This window comes from Dendrobates tinctorius, unplaced genomic scaffold (genome assembly GCF_039654945.1).
Source record: "Dendrobates tinctorius isolate UK_male_01 unplaced genomic scaffold, ASM3965494v1 ptg000305l, whole genome shotgun sequence".
Classification (NCBI taxonomy): Eukaryota; Metazoa; Chordata; class Amphibia; order Anura; family Dendrobatidae; genus Dendrobates; species Dendrobates tinctorius.
This window is the reverse complement of record NW_027361972.1, coordinates 941,348-965,357: the sequence shown is the minus strand read 5'-3', so window position 1 is coordinate 965,357 and position 24,010 is coordinate 941,348. Positions and strand designations below refer to the sequence as shown.

At 45.6% G+C, this 24,010-nt stretch overlaps 1 protein-coding gene across 1 annotated transcript in view; it reads right to left on the bottom strand.

The window, feature by feature from the left end:
- The window catches only part of LOC141073532 (sterile alpha motif domain-containing protein 9-like), a 41,346-nt gene extending 18,446 nt beyond the window's left edge, over nt 1-22,900 (bottom strand). The window contains exons 1-3 of the mRNA XM_073560796.1: nt 22,566-22,900; nt 5,946-6,004; nt 5,780-5,837 (exon numbers count right to left, since the gene is read on the bottom strand). Of these exons, the coding sequence (XP_073416897.1) occupies nt 5,780-5,786 (7 nt within the window). The 5' untranslated portion in view covers nt 5,787-5,837; nt 5,946-6,004; nt 22,566-22,900. The remainder of the gene's footprint in view (nt 1-5,779; nt 5,838-5,945; nt 6,005-22,565) is intronic.
- Between the last annotated feature and the right edge of the window lie 1,110 nt (nt 22,901-24,010).

The window sequence follows — 24,010 nt, the reverse complement described above, 5'->3', positions numbered from 1 at the left end:
TTTCACGCCAATGACCCAACGCCCTTACCGCTCCAATGGGAGGCCTTGAAGGGGATGATCCGGGGGACTTTTATTCAACAGGGAACCAGACTCAAGAGGGATAGAGCTTGCAAAATAGATAGATTACTGACTTCCATCCAACACCTAGAACAGGCCCATAAACGGACCCAGGACCCTCAGATTTTAACAGACTTGCTCAAGGCTAGACTAGATCTGGGGTCCCTCTTGGATGCAGCGTCTGCCCGTCACCGAGACAGAGGTAGGAGATTTATGTACGAATTCTCTAATAAGCCAGGCAGAGCTCTGGCTAGGTTTCTTAATCCTCGCCTACCCTCTACATTTATCCCCACCATTAAATCACCATCTGGCCATTCAGCATATAAACCTCATGAAATTGCAGATGTATTCCGAGACTATTATGATGGGTTGTACAACCTAGGTGGCCCAGTGGCGGACATGTCCCCAACAAATTTCCAAACTAAAGTGGACGAGTATGTCGATGGTACCCCTCTCCCCCCACTGAATCATGTGGACTCTCTCATGCTAGATGACCCTTTTGGCGAGCAGGAGGTCACTGAGGTTATTAGGGGTCTAGCCAATGGAAGGAGTCCTGGCCCGGATGGCTTCCTGGCCAATTTCTATAAGCAATTCGCCTTGGAACTGACGCCCTTCCTGACCAGGACCTTTAACGCTATATCCTCAGCTTGCCCCTTTGCCGCGCAAACTCTTGCGGCTACCATAACGGTGATTCCCAAGCCTGGGAAGGACCCATCGCTATGCTCCAACTACCGCCCTATCTCTCTTATAGGGGTAGATGTCAAGATCTTCGCCAAACTAATAGCTAACCGGTTGTCCCCGCTGTTGCCTGCCTCAATCCATACTGACTAAACAGGGTTTGTCCGGGGTAGAGAGGCGCGCGATAACACTATTAAAACTCTACTTTTGACCTCCCACATGTACAGACAAGGTACTTCAGCCTGCCTTCTATCGATCGATGCCGAGAAGGCATTCGATCATCTTAACTGGACCTTCCTACACTCATCCCTCAGACAGCTGGGAATCGGTCAAACTATGTTGGAGAGAATCTCTGCCCTGTATCATAAGCCCTCGGCACGAGTTCGAGCCAATACTCTATCTTCTCCCCTGCAAATATCTAATGGCACTAGACAGGGGTGCCCTCTTTCACCCCTTCTATATGTGATAGCCATGGAGCATTTAGCTATATCCCTTCGAAGCTCCCCCGATATAAAGGGCTTTGATATAGGTCAGAAATCTTATAAACTTGCCTTATACGCTGATGACCTCCTTCTGTATCTAACAAACCCGGAAATCGCCTTTCCAGTTCTCATCCAGGAATTTCAACGCTTTGGCATGGTTTCTAACTTCAAAGTAAACTACTCAAAGACAGAGGCCCTTAGTATTACTCTTCCTACCACACAAGTCAATAGACTAAAATCTGCCTTCCCATTTAGGTGGGAGACCCAATCTATCAAGTATCTTGGGATATTTGTTTCGGCCAATCCGGATGAGTTGTTTAAGGCTAATTACTCCCCACTGCTTACTAGAACTCTTGCAGATCTTAATAGATATAACCGGGGCCGACTTTCCTGGTTTGGCCGGATCAATGCCCTCAAGATGGACATACTCCCGAGGTTCCTTTATTTATTTCAAACAGTCCCGGTAAAAGTTGCCAAACAGTATTTTAGACAGCTCCAGAGGGCGTGTAGCAGATTTGTCTGGGGGACGGGGAGACCGCGGATTCGTTACGCCACACTGGTGAGACCCAAATCCAGGGGAGGCGCTGGTTTACCTGACTTCGAAAAATATTACCAGAGTGTCCTCCTTATGAGGGTCTTAGATTGGAGATTTAACGATCTCAATAAACAATGGGTGGGCGTTGAGTCCCATCTCTCCCCGTTCCCTTTGGCACAGCTCCTATGGGCCCCCCTTCAACAGAGACCGGCGGTCTCGGGGTTTCAACCTCTGACTCAGGCGCTCATGCTTTTCTGGGACAGACATCTGGAGACATTAAACTTATCCCACAGACCGGGGAGTATGAGCTCACTTTTCAATAATTTGGATTTTCCCCCTGCGTTGAAGAGATCTACCTTCTTATGTTGGGACTCCGCAGACGGAGCTACACTGGGACAGGTGGCTAGGAAATTATCTGGAACGGCGTCTTTTGGGGCTTTGCAGGAGTCATGCCCGGAGAGGAGATTATCCTGGCTGGAATATACTCAATTGACCACATTTCTAAAAAAGAAATTCCCGGGAAACGCTCTATTATCCAAACCTACACACTTTGAGACCCTAATTTCATTAAAAGCCGTGCCGCAGCATGCCATCGCGTTGATCTACAACCTCTTGTGTACAGCCCAGTATAAAGGTGCCCCAACGTATTTGGAGGCCTGGCAAAGAGAGCTCCAGATTACGTTGTCGGAACAAGATCATCTCAAAATCTTTACACTCTCTCATAAAATGTCCATTTCTTGTAGTGCACAGGAGAAAAATTTTAAAATTCTTACACGCTGGTACAGATGCCCTGACGTACTGCATAAGATCTTCCCCACAGTACCAGATACCTGCTGGAGATGCGGAGTCGAAATTGGTACTATGAAACATATATGGTGGGATTGCTCCTTGATAAGGTCATTCTGGGATTCCATTTTTGAAGTGTACTTTCAACTGTCGGGTATTCGAGTAATCCCCACTCCTCAAATAGCCTTACTGTCCCTAATTCCTGGATCTCTCTCTGTGACCAAAAGAGGTATCTTGCGTTTTTTTCTCATCGCTGCTCGTATGATTATTCCAAGACATTGGAAGACAACTACCACCCCCTCTATGGGGGAATTTTTGGAGGAGATAAATAGATTGGAGCGTATGGAATCCCTGATGGCAGATGACAGTGACAAATGGGATGCACATGCTAGCACGTGGACTTCCTGGCTCATTTTCCGAGAGACTCCGGAATATTCGTCTTGGCACAGATAAGGGGCTATACTGTGGTCGTTTATCCCCCAGGTGCCTTTAACTGATATTTGTAATCTTTATGAAGATTCGGATATTTGTGTGTATGAGTTCTCTGGACGCCCGACTTACTCCTATCTATCTATCTATTCCCCCCCCCCCATACCATCTTCTCTTTCCTATACCTATCTCTTTCTTCCCTCTTCTCTCTTTCTGATCTTCACTCAGTCTTTATAGTTAAAATAGTTTCCATAATACTATTTTGAGAAGTCTTACCATGACACGGTATAATCTGAATTGATTTACTTTCTCTGTTTTTTCTGTTTTCTTTTCTTATTTTACCATTCCTATCTTGGTAAAAGTATTCACAATACAGTGCTATTTGCCTGATCCACATGTTTGAATTAACTTTAACCGATGTACATTTACATTTTATATGTGATATGAGCGATACTTTGTTCACTTTGCCTTAAACTTAATAAAATTATTTACTGAAAAAAAAAAAAAACAGCATATAACAGAATAATATAAGAATAAACAAAAATATAACTTCTTAGGCAGTCCATTGCCTCAGGACCGCAGACTTCAACCGCAAGGCTCCATAATAACTGAGCGAGCCAAGATACCATCAGCCACATTCCTGCTCCTTCCTCTCCTTCCTCAATTGTCGCTCGTTAAGGTCCAACCAGTCTACGGCTTCCCTGGGGTCCAGAAAAAAGTGGGTTTTATTCCAGGCCTCAACACGCAGTTTAGCCGGGAAAAACATGGAGTACTTGACGCCACAGGCTCTCAGACGCTTCTTGATGTCTGTGAACTTCGCTCTCATCTTCTGAACTTCCGGCGAAAAGTCCGGGTAAAAGGAGACTCTGGATCCTTCTATTGTAAGGTCAGGGTGTTCTCTTGAGTATCTAAGGATAACGTCTCTATCCCTGTAATGGAGGATTTTAGCCAGCACAGGTCTTGGTGGATGACCAGGGAGGGGGGGCCGAGTCGGGACCCTGTGTGCTCTTTCCACTGCATATAGGTGTGTTAGATTGTCCTCACCTACTTTTTCCTTAAGCCATGTTTCAATGAAGGCAGTAGGGTTCTTTCCCTCACAGCGCTCTGGCATGCCCACAATACGAACATTATTCCTTCTGGATCTATTTTCAAGGTCGTCAGTTTTAGCCCAGATAGCTGCCATGTCCTTCTTGAGCTCTGTACAATGCTGTCCTGAGTCAGAGGCCGAATTCTCCACAGCACCCATACGTTTTTCCAGCTGGCTTGTTCTGTCTCTAACACTGTGCAGTTCATGTCGCACAGTCTGCATGGACTCCTGCAGAAAGCCCAGTTGTGTCAGGACATGTGAGATCGCAGTCCCACAGTGCACCACTGCCAGCATTACATCTTTGTTGGTGGGCTCGTCTGGAACTTGTAGTTGCAAGGCTGTGAGGTGCTGTTTATTTCTTTCCACCAGATCACTCCAGCTAGGCTCAGCTCCCTTCCCCCCCTGCGCTCTGGCATGGGTAGCCTCCTCCTCCTCCCCCATTCCCGGGCTCATGTCCTCTGCCACAGTCTCCTGGTCCATATCAGAATCCTGGAGAGACTCCTGCTCTGCCTCGGCCGTGCGGGCAAAGCGCTGCAGCCTGACCGCCACTGCCCTGTTCCTAGCCACGCTGTCTTCTGCTCCTCTAAGGCGCGCGCTGTGGCGGCGGCGCCATCTTGGCTCCCTGCTCCGGCCTCTCCTGCCACCCTTCTCTGACCTTTTTTCCCCATATCCTGGGGTGTAGCAGCGACCTCCGGTGCCCTGCGGTATTTACCGACTCCGGTGCAGCCTCCAGGGGTTATACTAGCCGTGCTGTGGGGACGGAACAGCTGTATTAAGCAGGCATTTGCGGGAGCTCAGCGGGCACACGTCTTCCTCACATGCCGCTCAGGCCACGCCCCGAAAATGAACTTTATTCCTCCCAGGAGCCACTGATTTTCAGTCATAGAGGCGAGCACAGAGCAGCTACAGTTACCGCTCACAGCATTGGGAGTGGCCGCTGGAAGCACACCCCAGCACATTGACAGCTCGCTCAGCAAAAACGCTCTGCAGATCCCTCACATGTACATCGATCGAGATCTGTCTGTATTTTCACCTAAACATCAGAGCGTTTCAAATGGTCCCTTCCTAGGCTATTAATATCTGCCCTCAGTCACTGGCTTTCCCTCTCTGGCGGAGAAAATTGCGCGGGAGCCCACGCAATTTTTTTCCAGGAATGTACCCGTTAATTTAACCCCTACATGTCCCAAATTTTACACATTCACTAATGTAATTATTAGTCAAGGACATATATAAATCTAAATGAAATGGTTTGCTGTGTGTAAACCATGTGTCATTTCATGTCGGGTTCTGTAATGATTTTACAAAAGCCAGCAATTGAATCATCGGCTATTCGGCGATCTGTCTATGAAATATATATTTCTATGTGTATATATCTATTCTTTCTTTTCTATTTTAACCTGTCATTGGGATCCATTATATGTCCATTTTGCAAGCCGGGGAATAAAAATCTCAACATATGGATATCATACGGATGCTTAGATGCGAGAAAATTGCATCCTCGCATTGCACACAGATGACATACAGATCATGAAACATTTGTGCGATTCACGGCCGTAGAAAACGGACCAATTTTTTTATACGTTGTGTGTGACTCCAGACTTAGGAAGAGGGTGGAGCATCAGTAAAGATCAGATGACACCTATTGACCCCTCTCCCTCATTTACATACAGCATCAGATGCCATCACTGTGAGGTCGGCCAATGTCTATTCTGGTTCAGGACTTACCCGCCATCTGTGCAGGGAGCCGGCAGCCTAGTGGTCAGCAGAGAAGGCACAGAGGAACCTGAGGGCAGAATACCAGAGTCAGCGGAGAACTGTCCATAGTGTTACAGGGGGTGAGGAATACAGTCAAAGCAGAAGTATAACGCTGCTAGGTTCCTACAGTACTTACTATATATTAGAGATCAGCGGCGTCATCACTCAGGACACCTTAGTGACCGAATTTCACTCCTTATAAAAGATGAGAGAGACTCTGTCAGAAAACACATTAGTACAAAACCCAGAATTGTGAGGGAAGAATGACACCTAGAACCAGGCAAGGAGAAGAATACTACACCCACAACCAGTGAAAAAGAATAGGACACCCAGAACCAGTGAAAAAGAGGAATAGGACACCCAGAACCAGGGATAAACAAGAATATGACACACATAACCAGGAGAGAAAGGAGTAGGACACCCGGAACCAGGGGGAAAAAAAAAAAAAAATATATGACACCCAGAACCAGCAAAAAAAGAAGTACAACACCCAGAACCAGAAGAAAAAGAAGTAGGACACCCAGAACCAGGGATAAACAAGAATATGACACCCAGAACCAGGAAAAAAAAAAAAAAGAAGTAGGACACCAAGAACCAGGGATAAACAAGAATATGACACCCAGAACCAGGAAAAAAAAAAAAAAAAAGAAGTAGGACACCAATAACCAGGGATAAACAAGAATATATGACACACATAACCAGGAGAGAAAGGAGTAAGACACCCAGAACCAGGAAAAATAGGAGTAGGACATTCAGAACCAGGCAAAAAGAAGAGTGCGACACCCAGAACCAGTGAAAAGGAAGAAGACACCCATAGTCTGGTAAAAACAAGAATATTACACCTAGAACCGGGGCAAAAGAAGTAGGACACCCAAAACTGGAGAAAAAGTAAAATATGACACCAAAAAACAGGGAAAAACAAGAAGAATAGGACAATCAGAACAGGGACAAAAAGGGAGAAGGACACCCAGAACCAGGGAAAAAGAAGTATACGACACACAGAACCACAAGAAAAAGGAGGACACCCAGAACCAGGGAAAAAGAAAAATACTACACTCAAAACGGAACAAAACGAGTAGGATACCCATAACCAGGGAAAAAGAAGAATACGACATCCAGAACCAGGGAAAAAAGAAGAGCGAGACATCCAGAATCAGGAGGAAAAAACACAACACCTAGAACTGGGAGAAAAAGGAGTAAGATAACTATAACCAGGAAAAAGAAGAATACGGCGCCCGAAACCAGGAGAAAAAAGAGTCGGATACCCAGAACGAGAAAAAAAAGAGGAATACAACATCCAGAGCCAGGAGAAAAAGGAGCAGGACACTCCAAACCAGGGAAAAAGAAGAATACGACAACCAGAACTGGGGAAAAAGAATATGTCATCAAGAACCAGGATAAATGGAGTAGGACACCCAGAAATGGGGAGATAGAATATGATACCCAGAACCAGGGAGAAAGAAGAATGCAACACCTGGAACCGCAAGAAAAAGGAATCAGACACCTACTGTATAATCAGGAAAAAGAAGAATACAACACCCAGAACCAGGAGAAGAATTAGGAAGACACCCAGAACCAGGTAAAAAGAATACAACACCCAGAACCAGGAGAAAATAAGAATATGACACCCAGAAGCAGGAGTCAACGGAGTAGGACACCCAGTACCAGGGAAAAGAAGGAATATGACAGCCAGAACCAGGGGAAAAAAAAAAGAATATGAGACTCATAACCAGGGGAGCACAAAAATATAACCCTTAGTGACCTGGAAAAAAGAAGAATATGACACCTAGAACCAGTAGAAAAAGGAGAACACCCAGAAAAGGGGAAAAAGTAGAATATGACACCCAAAACCAAGGAAAAAGAAGAATGTGACATCCAGAAATCGAGAAAAAGTAGAATATGACACCCAAAACCAAGGAGAAAGAAGAATACAACACCCAGATCAGGAGAAGTAGGAGGACACCCAGACCTCGAGAAAAAGAATGACACCAAGAGCCAAGGAAAAACAGGTATACAACACTGAGAACCGGAAGAAAAAAAAAAGGAGTAGGACACCCAGAACTAGGGGAAAAAGAATATGACACCCAAAACTAGGAAAAAAAGAAGAATGTGACACCCAGATCCAGGAGACAAGGAACTTATAATAATAATAATAATAATAATAAATGTTATTTCTATAGCGCCGATATATTCCGCAGCACTTTACATTTCGGAGGGGATTTGTACAGACAATAGACATTACAGCATAACAATAATCACATAGATTATAACAAATACCAAGAGGAATGAGGGCCCTGCTCGCAAGCTTACAGTCTATGAGGAAAGAGGGAGACACGAAAGGTGGGTGGTAACAGTTGCCCTGATTGTATGGACCAGCCATAATGTTAAGTGTGTAACAGTACAGACACAGAGGGCTAATGGATGCATAAAGCATGTGGGGACATGATGCGGGGAACCTGGTTATGGTAAAACTTTTGGCTGTGCCACACAGGGATAGATTAGGTTAATGTGTTGAGGCGATAGGCCAGTCTGAATAAATGCGTTTTCAGGGCACGCTTAACTTAACTTAGACACCCAGAACCAGGTAAAATGAAGAATGCAGCACCAAAAACCGGGAGAAACATTAGTAGGACTCCCAGAACCAGGGAAAAAGAATGACACTCAGAAACGGGGGAAAAGAAGAGTGAGACACCAAGAACCATGGGGAAAAAAAAAGATTATGTCACCCAGAATTGGGAGAAAAAGGAGTAGGACAACCAGAACTGAGTAAAGAAGAATATGACACCCAGAACAAGGAGAAGGATTATTAAGACATCCAGAACCAGAGAAAAAAAAGAGTACAAAACCCAGAACCAGGAGAAAAAAGGAGTACGGCACACACAACCAAGGAAAAGAAGCATATGACACTCAGAATCAGGAGAAAATAAGAACACTCAAAACCAGGGAAAAAGAAGAATGCAACACCCAAAACAAAGAAAAATTAGTAGGACACCCTGAACCATGGGAGAAGAAGAATACGGCAACCAAAACTGTGAGAAAAGGATTAGGATATCTATAACCAGAAAAAAGTAGAATACGGCATCCAGAACCAGAAAAAAAGTAGTAGGACACCCAGAACCAGAGAAAGAGAGGAATACAACATCCAGAGCCAGGAGAAAAAGGAACAGGACACCCAAAACCAAGGAAAAAGAAGAATATGAAAACCAGAACTGGGGAAAAAGAATATGACACCAATAACCAGAAGAGAAAAGAATAGGACAACCAGAACCAGAGAAAAAGTAGAATATATCACCCGAAACAATGAGAAAAAGGAATAGGACATCTAAAATCAGGAAAAAAGAATACAACACCCAGAAGCAGGAGAAAAATTAGGAAGACATCCAGAACCAGGGAAAAAGATGAATACCACACCCAGAACCAGGAGAGAAAAGAAAAAAAAAAGAGTAAGACCAGGAGAAAAGAAGAATACGACACCCATAAGCAGGAACAAAAGGAGTAGGACACCCAGTACCAGGGAAAAGGAAGAGACTTTGAAGACTTAGGCAAGAAAGTGAAAGAACTGGGAGCGCAGGTGGTCTTCTCTTCCATCCTCCCAGTGGATGGCCATGGAACAAGGAGGTGGAATAAGATTCTGCAGGTGAACAACTGGCTACGTCGATGGTGCCGTCAGCAACGATTTGGATTTCTGGATCACGGAGTGAACTACTTATACGATGGACTACTTGCTAGAGATGGGGTGCACCTTACGAAGACTGGAAAGCATGTATTTGGAAGTCGCCTTGCTACACTTGTAAGGAGAGCTTTAAACTAGAACCACATGGGAAGGGAAGCAAAAGACCAGAAAAAGCCATACACCTGACAAATGCTATTGAGAACTCTGCTATTAGAAGTGGAAAGGAAGAACAAAGACGAAAGAATCTAATTAATAAAAATATTGGAGAAAGAGAAACCAATCACAAACTAAAATGTTTCTATACTAATACACAAAGCATGGGCAACAAACAAGGAGAATTGGAACTACTAACACAGGAACAGAAATATGATGTCATTGGAATCACTGAAACTTGGTGGGACAATACACATGATTGGAATACAAGACTAGAAGGATACAACTTATTTGCAAGAAACAGACTTGATAAACGAGGAGGGGGTGTCGCATTGTATGTTCGAAACGCGTATATCTGCACAGAGATTGAAGCTTCAGAGACTGGGAGTTCTGTGGAAACTGTTTGGGTAAGAATACAAGGACAGAACAATGGAAAGGACACCATTGTAGGCATTTACTACAGGCCGCCTGAGCAAGCCGAAGATATAGATGAACTCTTTATGCATCAGATGGCCAAGTTCTCCAAAAAATATGACATAGTTGTCATGGGAGATTTCAACTATCCAGACATTTGTTGGGAATCTCTCTCAGGCAAAACTAACAGGTCAAGGAAATTCTTATCCTCTCTTGCTGACAACTTTATCTTCCAAAAGGTAATGGAGAAAACAAGGGGAACTGCTACCTTGGATCTAATCCTTATAAACAGGGAGGAAATGGTTGAGGAGGTAAAAGTGGCTGGAACCCTAGGAGGTAGCGACCATGCTATTTTAGAATTTTGGATAACTAGAGGCGGAAGACCTGTGAAGACTCAGACGTCAAGGTTAGATTTCAGAAAGGCAGATTTTAAGGGATTCAGAAAGAGAATTGGAGGGATCCAATGGCTGGATATCCTTAAAGACAAAAATGTCCAGGAAGGATGGGAAATCTTGAAAAATGAAATTCTCAAAGCACAGTTGTTAACAATTCCGAAAAGAGGGAAGAATAGGAAGCATTTAAGGAAACCAGGATGGATGAACACAGAACTTAAGCACATGCTAAAAAGGAAGAAAAAAATGTTTATAAAATGGAAAGAGGGAGGCATATCTAAAGAAGAATATAATGCTGTCTGCAGAACCTGCAGGGCACAAATCAGATTATCTAAAGCTGAAAATGAACTGAGGCTTGCAAGAGATGTCAAAAGCAATAATAAAGGATTTTGGGGATATGTCAAAAGTAAAAGAAAAGTCAAAGATGCTATAGGATTTTTACAGGATGAAAATGATGAAATGGTAAGACAGGATGTTGAGAAGGCTGAACTTTTAAATTCCTATTTTGCATCTGTTTTCTCTCAGAAAGGAAATGCAACATCAACTGTTATTCACTGTCCTATTAAGGGAATAGAAGAATCCAGGATATCTATAAACAGAAAGATAGTGAGGAAACACTTAGCTAACCTAAATGAATTCAAGTCTCCAGGTCCAGATGAATTACACCCCAGAGTACTGAAGGAGATAGCAGAAGAAATTTTTGAACCCCTCTCCATAATCTTTGAAAATTCTTGGAGAACAGGAGAAGTGCCAGAAGACTGGAGAAGAGCAAATGTTGTTCCTATCTTCAAAAAGGGGAAGAAGGTGGACCCAGGCAACTATAGGCCGGTGAGTCTGACTTCTATACCAGGAAAGATCTTTGAACAAATTATTAAACAACATGTATGTCAATACCTGGATAAGAATGAAGTGATTAAACAGAGTCAGCATGGGTTTCTAACTAATAAGTCATGTCAGACTAACTTAATTTCCTTCTATGACGGTATCACTGATTGGGTGGATCAAGGAAATGCTGTAGATATAGTATATCTTGACTTCAGCAAAGCATTTGACAAAGTCTCTCATACAATCCTTATTGAAAAAATGACTAAGTATGGAATGGACAAGGCAACTGTTAGGTGGATTCATAACTGGCTTAGTGATCGGACCCAAAGAGTGGTCGTAAATGGCTGCACATCCAGTTGGAAGAATGTCTCAAGTGGGGTACCACAGGGCTCTGTCCTGGGCCCTGTATTGTTCAACATCTTTATCAACGATTTAGATGAAGGAATTGAGGGTAAACTGATTAAATTTGCTGATGACACAAAGCTAGGAGGGATAGCTAATACTAGAGAAGAGAGAGAGAGGATTCAAAAAGATTTAAATAAACTGGAGAAGTGGGCAGCAACTAACAGAATGGTTTTTAACAGGGAGAAATGCAAAGTACTACATCTGGGCAATAAAAATGAAAAAAGCATATATAGAATGGGAGGAATAGGGCTAAGTGACAGCACATGTGAAAAAGACTTGGGTATACTAATAGATCACAGACTGAATATGAGTCAACAGTGTGATGCAGCAGCAAAAAAGGCAAATGCAATTCTAGGATGTATTAACAGAAGCATACAGTCTAGATCACGTGAAGTCATTATTTCCCTCTACTCCTCTTTGGTCAGACCTCATCTGGAATATTGTGTCCAGTTTTGGGCACCACATTTTAAAAAAGACATCAACAAACTGGAGCAAGTTCAGAAAAGAGCGACCAGAATGGTGACCGGTCTGCAAACCCTGTCTTATGAGGAAAGGTTGCAGGATTTGGGAATGTTTAGTTTGCAAAAGAGAAGACTGAGAGGAGACTTAATAGCTGTCTACAAATATCTAAAGGGCTGTCACATTGTAGAAGGATCAACTTTATTCTCATTTGCACAAGGAAAGACTAGAAGCAATGGGATGAAACTGAATGGGAAGAGACACAGATTAGATATTAGAAAAAACTTTTTGACAGTTAGAGTGATCAATGAGTGGAACAGGCTGCCACGAGAAGTGGTGAGTTCTCCTTCAATGGAAGTCTTCAAACAGAGGCTGGACAGACATCTGACTGGGATGATTTAGCGAATCCTGCTTTGAGCAGGGGGTTGGACCAGATGGCCCAGGAGGTCCCTTCCAACTCTACGATTCTATGATTCTAATATGACACCCAGAAAATGGAAAAAATATGACCACCAGAATGAGGGAAAAAGAATATGAGACTCAGAACCAGGGAAGCCCAAAAAAATAACCCAAGAATCAGGGAAAAAGAAGAATACGACGTCCAGAACCAGGGGAAAGAAGAGTGAGATACCCAAAATCAGAGGAAAAGAAAAACACAACACCCAGAACTGGGAGAAAAAGGAGTAAGATACCTATAACCAGGAAAAAGAAGAATGCAATACCCAAAATAGGGAAAAAAATAGTAGGACTCCCAGAACCAGGGAAAAAGAAGAATACGACACTCAGAAACGGGGGACAAAGAAGAGTGAGACACCCAGAACCAATGGTAAAAAAGAATATCACACCCAGAATTAGGAGAAAAAGGAGGAGGACAACCAGAACTGGGGAAAAAGAATATGACACCCAGAACCACGAGAAAAAGGAGTAGGACACCTATAACTAGGAAAAAGAAGAATATGACACCCAGAACTAGTAGAAAAGAAGAAAAGGACACCCAAAACAGAAAAACATTAGTAGGACTCCCAGAACCAGGGAAAAAGTAGAATAAGACACCAGGGTTGGTCTGGCCTGGCAGGGTACCGGGGATTCCCCCGGTGGGCCCTTGGCTTAGGGAAGGAGAAAAGAAGCAGAAAAAAAAAGTCTGCGGTTTTATGGGGCGCAGGCCGCGTATGTGCAGGGGCACGCGCACGCAGCGTTCGTTACCTGAACCGCCCCGTCGCACGTCCAGATGTATTCCAGCAAGTGTGCACCCGGCGTATGACGTCAGTGTCATGCGACGGGCGCACACATTCACAGCTGGCCTCTGCTATGCTGGCGGCCATTTTACCTTGTGTGCGCCGACCCTGTAGAGAGAGGAGGAGGAGGACGCCACCCAGTGCTGGGAGCGTAGGAAGGCAAGAGAAATTTATTTCTCGCGTGTGCGTGTGACCAGGCTGGAGACACATGGGGAGGGGGGGACCAGGCTGAAGACATATGGGGAGGGGGGACCAGGCTGAAGACACTTGGGGGGTGGGGAGACCAGGCTGGAGACGGGAGGGGGGACCAGGCTGAAGACACTTGGGGGGTGGGGAGACAAGGCTGGAGACACATGGGGAGGGGGGGACCAGGCTGAAGACATATGGGGAGGGGGGGACGAGGCTGAAGACACATGGGGAGGGGGGGACCAGGCTGGAGACACATGGGGAGGGGGGGACCAGGCTGAAGACATATGGGGAGGGGGGACCAGGCTGAAGACATATGGGGAGGGGGGACCAGGCTGAAGACACTTGGGGGGTGGGGAGACTAGGCTGGAGACGGGAGGGGGGACCAGGCTGACGACACTTGGGGGGTGGGGAGACAAGGCTGGAGACACATGGGGAGGGGACCAGGCTGGAGACACTTACCAGGCTGAAGACACATGGGGGGATGGGGGACCAGGCTGGAGACACGGGGGGAACCAGGCTGGAGAGAGACACATGGGGGAAACCAGGCTGGAGAGAGACACATGGGGGAAACCAGGCTGGAGAGAGACACATGGGGGAAACCAGGCTGGAGAGAGACACATGGGGGAAACCAGGCTGGAGAGAGACACATGGGGGAAACCAGGCTGGAGAGAGACACATGGGGGAAACCAGGCTGGAGAGAGACACATGGGGGAAACCAGGCTGGAGAGAGACACATGGGGGAAACCAGGCTGGAGAGAGACACATGGGGGAAACCAGGCTGGAGAGAGACACATGGGGGAAACCAGGCTGGAGAGAGACACATGGGGGAAACCACGCTGGAGAGAGACACATGGGGGAAACCAGGCTGGAGAGAGACACATGGGGGAAACCAGGCTGGAGAGAGACACATGGGGGAAACCAGGCTGGAGAGAGACACATGGGGGAAACCAGGCTGGAGAGAGACACATGGGGGAAACCAGGCTGGAGAGAGACACATGGGGGAAACCAGGCTGGAGAGAGACACATGGGGGAAACCAGGCTGAAGAGAGACACATTGGGGAAACCAGGCTGGAGAGAGACACATGGGGGAAACCAGGCTGGAGAGAGACACATGGGGGAAACCAACCTGGAGAGAGACACATGGGGGAAACCAGGCTGGAGAGAGACACATGGGGGAAACCAGGCTGGAGAGAGACACATGGGGGAAACCAGGCTGGAGAGAGACACATGGGGGAAACCACGCTGGAGAGAGACACATGGGGGAAACCAGGCTGGAGAGAGACACATGGGGGAAACCAGGCTGGAGAGAGACACATGGGGGAAACCAGGCTGGAGAGAGACACATGGGGGAAACCAGGCTGGAGAGAGACACATGGGGGAAACCAGGCTGGAGAGAGACACATGGGGGAAACCAGGCTGGAGAGAGACACATGGGGGAAACCAGGCTGGAGAGAGACACATGGGGGAAACCAGGCTGGAGAGAGACACATGGGGGAAACCAGGCTGGAGAGAGACACATGGGGGAAACCAGGCTGGAGAGAGACACATGGGGGAAACCAGGCTGGAGAGAGACACATGGGGGAAACCAGGCTGGAGACACTTGGGTTGGGGGACCAGGCTGGAGACATATGGGGCTGCAGAGCAAGGTACCAGGATGGATACATATGGGAGACAGGATAAGGGACCAGGATGGATATATGGGGGCCAATATGGATGTATGGGGGAGCCAGAATGCATATATATATATATATATATATATATATTTGGGGGATTTATGGGGGGAGCAGCACATGGCACCAGGATGGACATGGGGGGGAGAAGCACAAAAGGCCAGGATGAATATATGGGAGTGGCAGCACAAGGGACCAGGATAGATATTTGGGTCGGGGGGTGGTAGAACAAGGGATCAGGATGGATATATGGAGGTGAGCAGCACAAAGGACCAGGGTGGATATATGAGGGGAGCAGCACATGGGACTAACATGGATATATGGGTGGGGGAGCACAAAATGCCAGGGTGGATATATGGGGATAGGAGCACAAGTGGCCAAGATGGATATTTGGGAGGGGAGCACAAGGGATAAGAATGGATATATGGGGGGGGGGCAGCACAAGGGGCCGGGATGAATATATGGGGGGGGAGCAGCACAAGGGGCCAGGATGATATATGGGGGGAGCAGCACAAGGGGCCAGGATGGATATATGAAGGTGGCAGCACAAAGGGCCAGGATGGATATATGGGGGAGCAGCACATGGGACTAGCATGTATAAATGGGGGGAGCACAAAAGGCCAGGATGGATATATGGGGGTGGCAGCACAAGCGGCCAAGATGGATATATATGGGAGGGGAGCACAAGGTACGAGAAAGGATATATGGGGGGAGCACCACAAGGGGCCAGGATGAATATATGTGGGGAGGAGAACAAAGGGGCCAGGATGGATATATGTGGGGAGCAGCACAAGGGGCCAGGATGAATATATGGGGGGAGCAGAACAAAGGGGCCAGAATGGATATATGGGGGAGCAGCACAAGGGGCCAGGATGAATATATGGGGGGAGCAGAACAAAGGGGCCAGGATGGATATATGTGGGGAGCAGCACAACAGGCTAGGATGGATATATGGGGGGATGGAAGCACAAAGGACCAGGATGGATATACAGTGCCTACAAGTAGTATTCAACCCTCTGCAGATTTAGCAGGTTTACACATTCGGAATTAACTTGGCATTGTGACATTTGGACTGTAGATCAGCCTGGAAGTGTGAAATGCACTGCAGCAAAAAAGAATGTTATTTCTTTGTTTAATTTTTTTTTAAATTGTGAAAAGTTTATTCAGAGGGTCATTTATTATTCAACCCCTCAAACCACCAGAATTCTGTTTGGTTCCCCTAAAGTATTAAGAAGTATTTCAGGCACAAAGAACAATGAGCGTCACATGTTTGGATTAATTATCTCTTTTTCCAGCCTTTTCTGACTATTTAAGACCCTCCCCAAACTTGTGAACAGCACTCATACATGGTCAACATGGGAAAGACAAAGGAGCATTCCAAGGCCATCAGAGACAAGATCGTGGAGGGTCACAAGGCTGGCAAGGGGTACAAAACCCTTTCCAAGGAGTTGGGCCTACCTGTCTCCACTGTTGGGAGCATCATCCGGAAGTGGAAGGCTTATGGAACTACTGTTAGCCTTCCACGGCCTGGACAGCCTTTGAAAGTTTCCTCCCGTGCCGAGGCCAGGCTTGTCCGAAGAGTCAAGGCTAACCCAAGGACAACAAGGAAGGTGCTCCGGGAAGATCTCATGGCAGTGGGGACATTGGTTTCAGTCAATACCATAAGCAACATACTCCACCGCAATGGTCTCCGTTCCAGACGAGCCCGTAAGGTACCTTTACTTTCAAAGCGTCATGTCAAGGCTCGTCTACAGTTTGCTCATGATCACTTGGAGGACTCTGAGACAGACTGGTTCAAGGTTCTCTGGTCTGATGAGACCAAGATCGAGATCTTTGGTGCCAACCACACACGTGACGTTTGGAGACTGGATGGCACTGCATATGACCCCAAGAATACCATCCCTACAGTCAAGCATGGTGGTGGCAGCATCATGCTGTGGGGCTGTTTCTCAGCCAAGGGGCCTGGCCATCTGATCCGCATCCATGGGAAGATGGATAGCACGGCCTACCTGGAGATTTTGGCCAAGAACCTCCGCTCCTCCATCAAGGATCTTAAGATGGGTCGTCATTTCATCTTCCAACAAGACAACGACCCAAAGCACACAGCCAAGAAAACCAAGGCCTGGTTCAAGAGGCAAAAAATCAAGGTGTTGGAGTGGCCTAGTCAGTCTCCTGACCTTAACCCAATTGAAAACTTGTGGAAGGAGCTCAAGATTAAAGTCCACATGAGACACCCAAAGAACCTAGATAACTTGGAGAAGATCTGCATGGAGGAGTGGGCCAAGATAACTCCAGAGACCTGTGCCGGCCTGATCAGGTCTTATAAAAGACGATTATTAGCTGTAATTGCAAACAAGGGTTATTCCACAAAATATTAAACCTAGGGGTTGAATAATAATTGACCCACACTTGTATGTTTAAAATTTATTAAAATTTAACTGAGCAACATAACTTTTTGGTTTGTAAGATTTATGCATCTGTTAATAAATCCTGCTCTTGTGTGAAGTTTGAAGGCTCTAACTTATTTGCAATCTTATCAAACCTGCTAAATCTGCAGGGGGTTGAATACTACTTGTAGGCACTGTATGGGGGGGAGCAGCACATAGGCACATGATTGATATATGAGGTGGAACAGCACAAGGGACCAGGATGGATATATGGGGGGTGGCAGCACAAAGGACTAAATGGATATATGGGGGGAAGCAGCACATGGGCCCATGATTGTTACATGGGGGGAGCAGCACAAGAGATGGATATATGGGGGAGGAGGACAATGGACATATATGGGGGCCTGTAAGGAGAGATCCTGTGTATAATGTCACTGTGATCCCTGCATTACCTGTACACTATATACAGAGCTCCTGTGTATAATGTCACTGGTGATCACTGTATTACCTGTACACTATACACTATATGCAGAGCTCCTGTGTATAATGTCACTGGTGATCACTGTATTACCTGTACACTATACACTATATACAGAGCTCCTGTGTATAATGTCACTGTGATCCCTGCATTACCTGTACACTATATACAGAGCTCCTTTGTATAATGTCACTGGTGATCACTGTATTACCTGTACTCTATACACTATATACAGAGCTCCTGTGTATAATGTCACTGGTGATCACTGTGTTTCCTGTACACTGACAGTATATACAGAGCTCCTGTGTGTAACGTCACTGGTGATCACTGTATTACCTGTACACTGACACTACCAGCAGAGCTCCTGTGTATAATGTCAGTGGTGATCACTGTATTACCTGTACACTATATACAGAGCTCCTGTGTATAATGTCACTGGTGATCACTGTATTACCTGTACACTGACACTATATACAGAGCTCCTGTGTATAATGTCACTGGTGATCACTGTATTACCTGTACACCATACACTATGTACAGAGCTCCTGTGTATAATATCACTGGTGATCACTGTATTACCTGTACACCATACACTATGTACAGAGCTCCTGTGTATAATGTCAGTGGTGATCACTGTATTACCTGTACACTATATACAGAGCTCCTGTGTATAATGTCACTGGTGATCACTGTATTACCTGTACACTATACACTATATACAGAGCTCCTGTGAATGTCACTGTTGATCACTGTATTACCTGTACACTGACACTATATACAGAGCTCCTGTGTATAATGTCACTGGTGATCACTGTATTACCTGTACACTATACACTATGTACAGAGCTCCTGTGTATAATGTCAGTGGTGATCACTGTATTACCTGTACACTGACACTATATACAGAGCACCTGTGTATAATGTCACCGGTGATTACTGTATTACCTGTACACTATATACAGAGCTCCTGTGTATAATGTCACTGGTGATCACTGTATTACCTGTACACTATACACTATATACAGAGCTCCTGTGAATAATGTCACTGTTGATCACTGTATTACCTGTACACTGACACTATATACAGAGCTCCTGTGTATGTCACTGGTGATCACTGTATTACCTGTACACTGACACTATATACAGAGCTCCTGTGTATAATGTCACTGGTGATCACTGTATTACCTGTACACTATACACTATGTACAGAGCTCCTGTGTATAATGTCAGTGGTGATCACTGTATTACCTGTACACTATACACTATATACAGAGCTCCTGTGTATAATGTCACCGGTGATCACTGTATTACCTGTACACTGACAATATACAGAGCTCCCGTGTATAATGTCACCAGTGATCACTGCATTATCTACACACTATATGCAGAGCTTCTGTGCATAATGGCACTGGTGGTTATAACAGTGTTAGTATGGTGGTTTGTATTCATGATCAGTATCACTGTATTACCTGTACACTATACACTATATACAGAGCTCCTGTGTATAATGTCAGTGGTGATCACTGTATTACCTGTACACTATATACAGAGCTCCTGTGTATAATGTCACTGGTGATCACTGTATTACCTGTACACTGACACTATATACAGAGCTCCTGTGTATAATGTCACTGGTGATCACTGTATTACCTGTACACCATACACTATGTACAGAGCTCCTGTGTATAATATCACTGGTGATCACTGTATTACCTGTACACCATACACTATGTACAGAGCTCCTGTGTATAATGTCAGTGGTGATCACTGTATTACCTGTACACTATATACAGAGCTCCTGTGTATAATGTCACTGGTGATCACTGTATTACCTGTACACTATACACTATATACAGAGCTCCTGTGAATGTCACTGTTGATCACTGTATTACCTGTACACTGACACTATATACAGAGCTCCTGTGTATAATGTCACTGGTGATCACTGTATTACCTGTACACTATACACTATGTACAGAGCTCCTGTGTATAATGTCAGTGGTGATCACTGTATTACCTGTACACTGACACTATATACAGAGCACCTGTGTATAATGTCACCGGTGATTACTGTATTACCTGTACACTATATACAGAGCTCCTGTGTATAATGTCACTGGTGATCACTGTATTACCTGTACACTATACACTATATACAGAGCTCCTGTGAATAATGTCACTGTTGATCACTGTATTACCTGTACACTGACACTATATACAGAGCTCCTGTGTATGTCACTGGTGATCACTGTATTACCTGTACACTGACACTATATACAGAGCTCCTGTGTATAATGTCACTGGTGATCACTGTATTACCTGTACACTATACACTATGTACAGAGCTCCTGTGTATAATGTCAGTGGTGATCACTGTATTACCTGTACACTATACACTATATACAGAGCTCCTGTGTATAATGTCACCGGTGATCACTGTATTACCTGTACACTGACAATATACAGAGCTCCCGTGTATAATGTCACCAGTGATCACTGCATTACCTACACACTATATGCAGAGCTTCTGTGCATAATGGCACTGGTGGTTATAACAGTGTTAGTATGGTGGTTTGTATTCATGATCAGTATTGTAGTATTCAATCACTGTGTGGTGGTAATTTGTGGTCTGGTCACGGTGTGGTGGTATTTGTCCCTAGTATGTGGTATTTTTCGGTCACTATGAGGTGGAATATGTAGTCTAGTTATGGTGTGGCGATATTTCTCCTTGTATGTGGTATTATTTGGTCACTATGTGGCATCATTGGTCTTGGTAGAGGGGATTGTGTTGTGTATGGCGGTCATTTGTTCTCCCTGATATAATTAGGAGAAGATTCTTTATTTCCATTAGAGATTAAATACTTGGATCACAGCATTAGAGATGTAGTTACAGGGCTTCTCCTGTGAAAAAAAGTCTCCACAGGATAAGTGATAACGTATTGGTGGGGTCTGACTACTTGCTCCCAATTAGCAAAATGTGGAACTTTTCATCCCCATTAGGCTGTGTTCACACGTAGCGTTTTTTTGTGCGTTTTCGCAGCGATTTTAAACACTCAATTTTGCAGCGAAAACGCAAAAAAACAGGATCCCATGCAATCCTATGGGATTCCGCAATGCTGTGCTAATGCTGAGGATTTTCCCGCGGTGGGGAAAGATGCGCAGCATGCTCATTACTTCGCGGAATCGCGGCGATCCCGCCCACATAGGAATGCATTGTTCTGCTTACCTTCCGCATGTGACTGTGCCCACCATGTGAAAAGTAAGCAGAACATTTGCGGATGGTACCCACGGTCCGGAGGAGAGGAGACTGTCCTCCAGGCTCTGGGCACCATATCCCTGTAAAAAATAGAATTAAAATAAAAAAATCGTGATATTCTCACCTTCTGATGTCCCACACAGCGTCCCCAGGCCTCAGCGATGCTGCCGGCAGGTCCCGTTCCCAGTGATGCATTGCGACAATAACCTTTGATAATGTCGCGGTCTCGCGAGATGACGACGTCATCAAAAGTCATTGCCGCAATGCATCACTGGGAACGGGACGTGCCGGGAGCATCGCGATGATCAGGAATGCTGCGCGGAACATCGAAAGGTGAGAAAAACACGATTTTGTTTATTTTTTTATTAACATTAGATCTTTTACTACTGAGGCCGCATAGGCAGCCTCAACAGTAAAAAGTTGGTGACACTCGTCAAACACTATGTCTGACGAGTGTGACCAACCTGTCAATCAGTTCTCCAAGCGATGCTACAGATCGCTTGGAAAACGCTAGCATTCTGCAAGCTAATTACACTTGGAAATCGCTAGTTTTTCCGTGGGAAAATCGCGGGAATTTAAAATGCGATTTTCCCGCGGAATGGAATTCTGGAATTCTCGCGGTAACTTCTGCGGGAATTCCGTGAAGTGTGCACATAGCCTTAGACTGGAGTGGAATGTACAACTCAATCACTGATCCATTCATTCCCTCCGTGGCTGCACTTGTTTTTTCTGGAAGCCCCAAAGAGAATGAATGGAGCTGTGGTCAGATATCCCACCTGCCGCTCCATTTTAAACAAGGGTCCTATCAAGGATAAAACTTCCTCATTCTTCTGATTGGTGCAGTTTGTAATGGTCGGACCTAAGCGATCACCTGTCCTGTGGAGCCCATAGATCAGTGATAACTTGTTTTAACCAAAGAACCCCATTAATGTAAACTACCGCAATTCTACATCCCAGTTATGGGGGCGCACAATAGATGTGCAGGAGCCGCCTGTGTTTTACAGCCGATGCGCCACTATAATCAGGATAACGACTGACAGATATTTGTATATAGCTGTAGGGTGGGCCCCTAGGGTGCAGTCCCACTGTGGGCCCCAGACACCCCAGTCCGACACCCAGAATGAGGGGAAAAGAAGAGCGAGACACCCAGAATTGGGAGAAAAAGGAGTAGGACCCCCAGAAGTGCGGAAAACAAATGATATGTGACATTCGGGTCTCACCAGACATTAGATCTCCGCTGCAGCCATTACCCTCCCGGCCTCTCAGTGCTCCGGACGCCACTTTCCTTCAGTCTCCTCCTCGGAGTCTAGTTTCTCTTTCCTCATGATGACAAGATGGGAGCGGCCGGACACGAAAGACCAAAGATGGCGCCTGAGGCAGGAGACTGCCACTGAGAGAGGCACACAGAGAGAGAGATATACAGAAAAAACGACAGACGTATAGAAAGAGACAGAGATAGACAGAGAGACCGAGTAAGAGACAGACAGAGAGGGAAGTACAGAGAAAGAAAGAGACAGAGATGGACAGAGAGACCGAGTAAGAGACAGTGACAGACAGAGAGGGAAGTACAGAGAAAGGCAGAAAGAGACAGAGATGGACAGAGAGACCGAGTAAGAGACAGAGACAGACAGAGAGGGAAGTACAGAGAAAGAAAGAGACAGAGATGGACAGAGAGACCGAGTAAGAGACAGAGACAGACAGAGAGGGAAGTACAGAGAAAGAAAGAGACAGAGATGGACAGAGAGACCGAGTAAGAGACAGAGACAGACAGAGAGGGAAGTACAGAGAAAGAAAGAGACAGAGATGGACAGAGAGACCGAGTAAGAGACAGAGACAGACAGAGAGGGAAGTACAGAGAAAGAAAGAGACAGAGATGGACAGAGAGACCGAGTAAGAGACAGAGACAGACAGAGAGGGAAGTACAGAGAAAGAAAGAGACAGAGATGGACAGAGAGACCGAGTAAGAGACAGAGACAGACAGAGAGGGAAGTACAGAGAAAGAAAGAGACAGAGATGGACAGAGAGACCGAGTAAGAGACAGTGACAGACAGAGAGGGAAGTACAGAGAAAGAAAGAGACAGAGATGGACAGAGAGACCGAGTAAGAGACAGAGACAGACAGAGAGGGAAGTACAGAGAAAGAAAGAGACAGAGATGGACAGAGAGACCGAGTAAGAGACAGTGACAGAGACAGACAGAGAGAGGGAAGTACAGAGAAAGGCAGAAAGAGACAGAGATGGACAGAGAGACAGAGTAAGAGACAGTGACAGAGAGAGACAGTGACAGAGAGAGGGAAGTACAGAGAAAGAAAGAGACAGAGATGGACAGAGAGACCGAGTAAGAGACAGAGACAGACAGAGAGGGAAGTACAGAGAAAGAAAGAGACAGAGATGGACAGAGAGACCGAGTAAGAGACAGAGACAGACAGAGAGGGAAGTACAGAGAAAGAAAGAGACAGAGATGGACAGAGAGACCGAGTAAGAGACAGAGACAGAGAGGGAAGTACAGAGAAAGAAAGAGACAGAGATGGACAGAGAGACCGAGTAAGAGACAGAGACAGACAGAGAGGGAAGTACAGAGAAAGAAAGAGACAGAGATGGACAGAGAGACCGAGTAAGAGACAGAGACAGACAGAGAGGGAAGTACAGAGAAAGAAAGAGACAGAG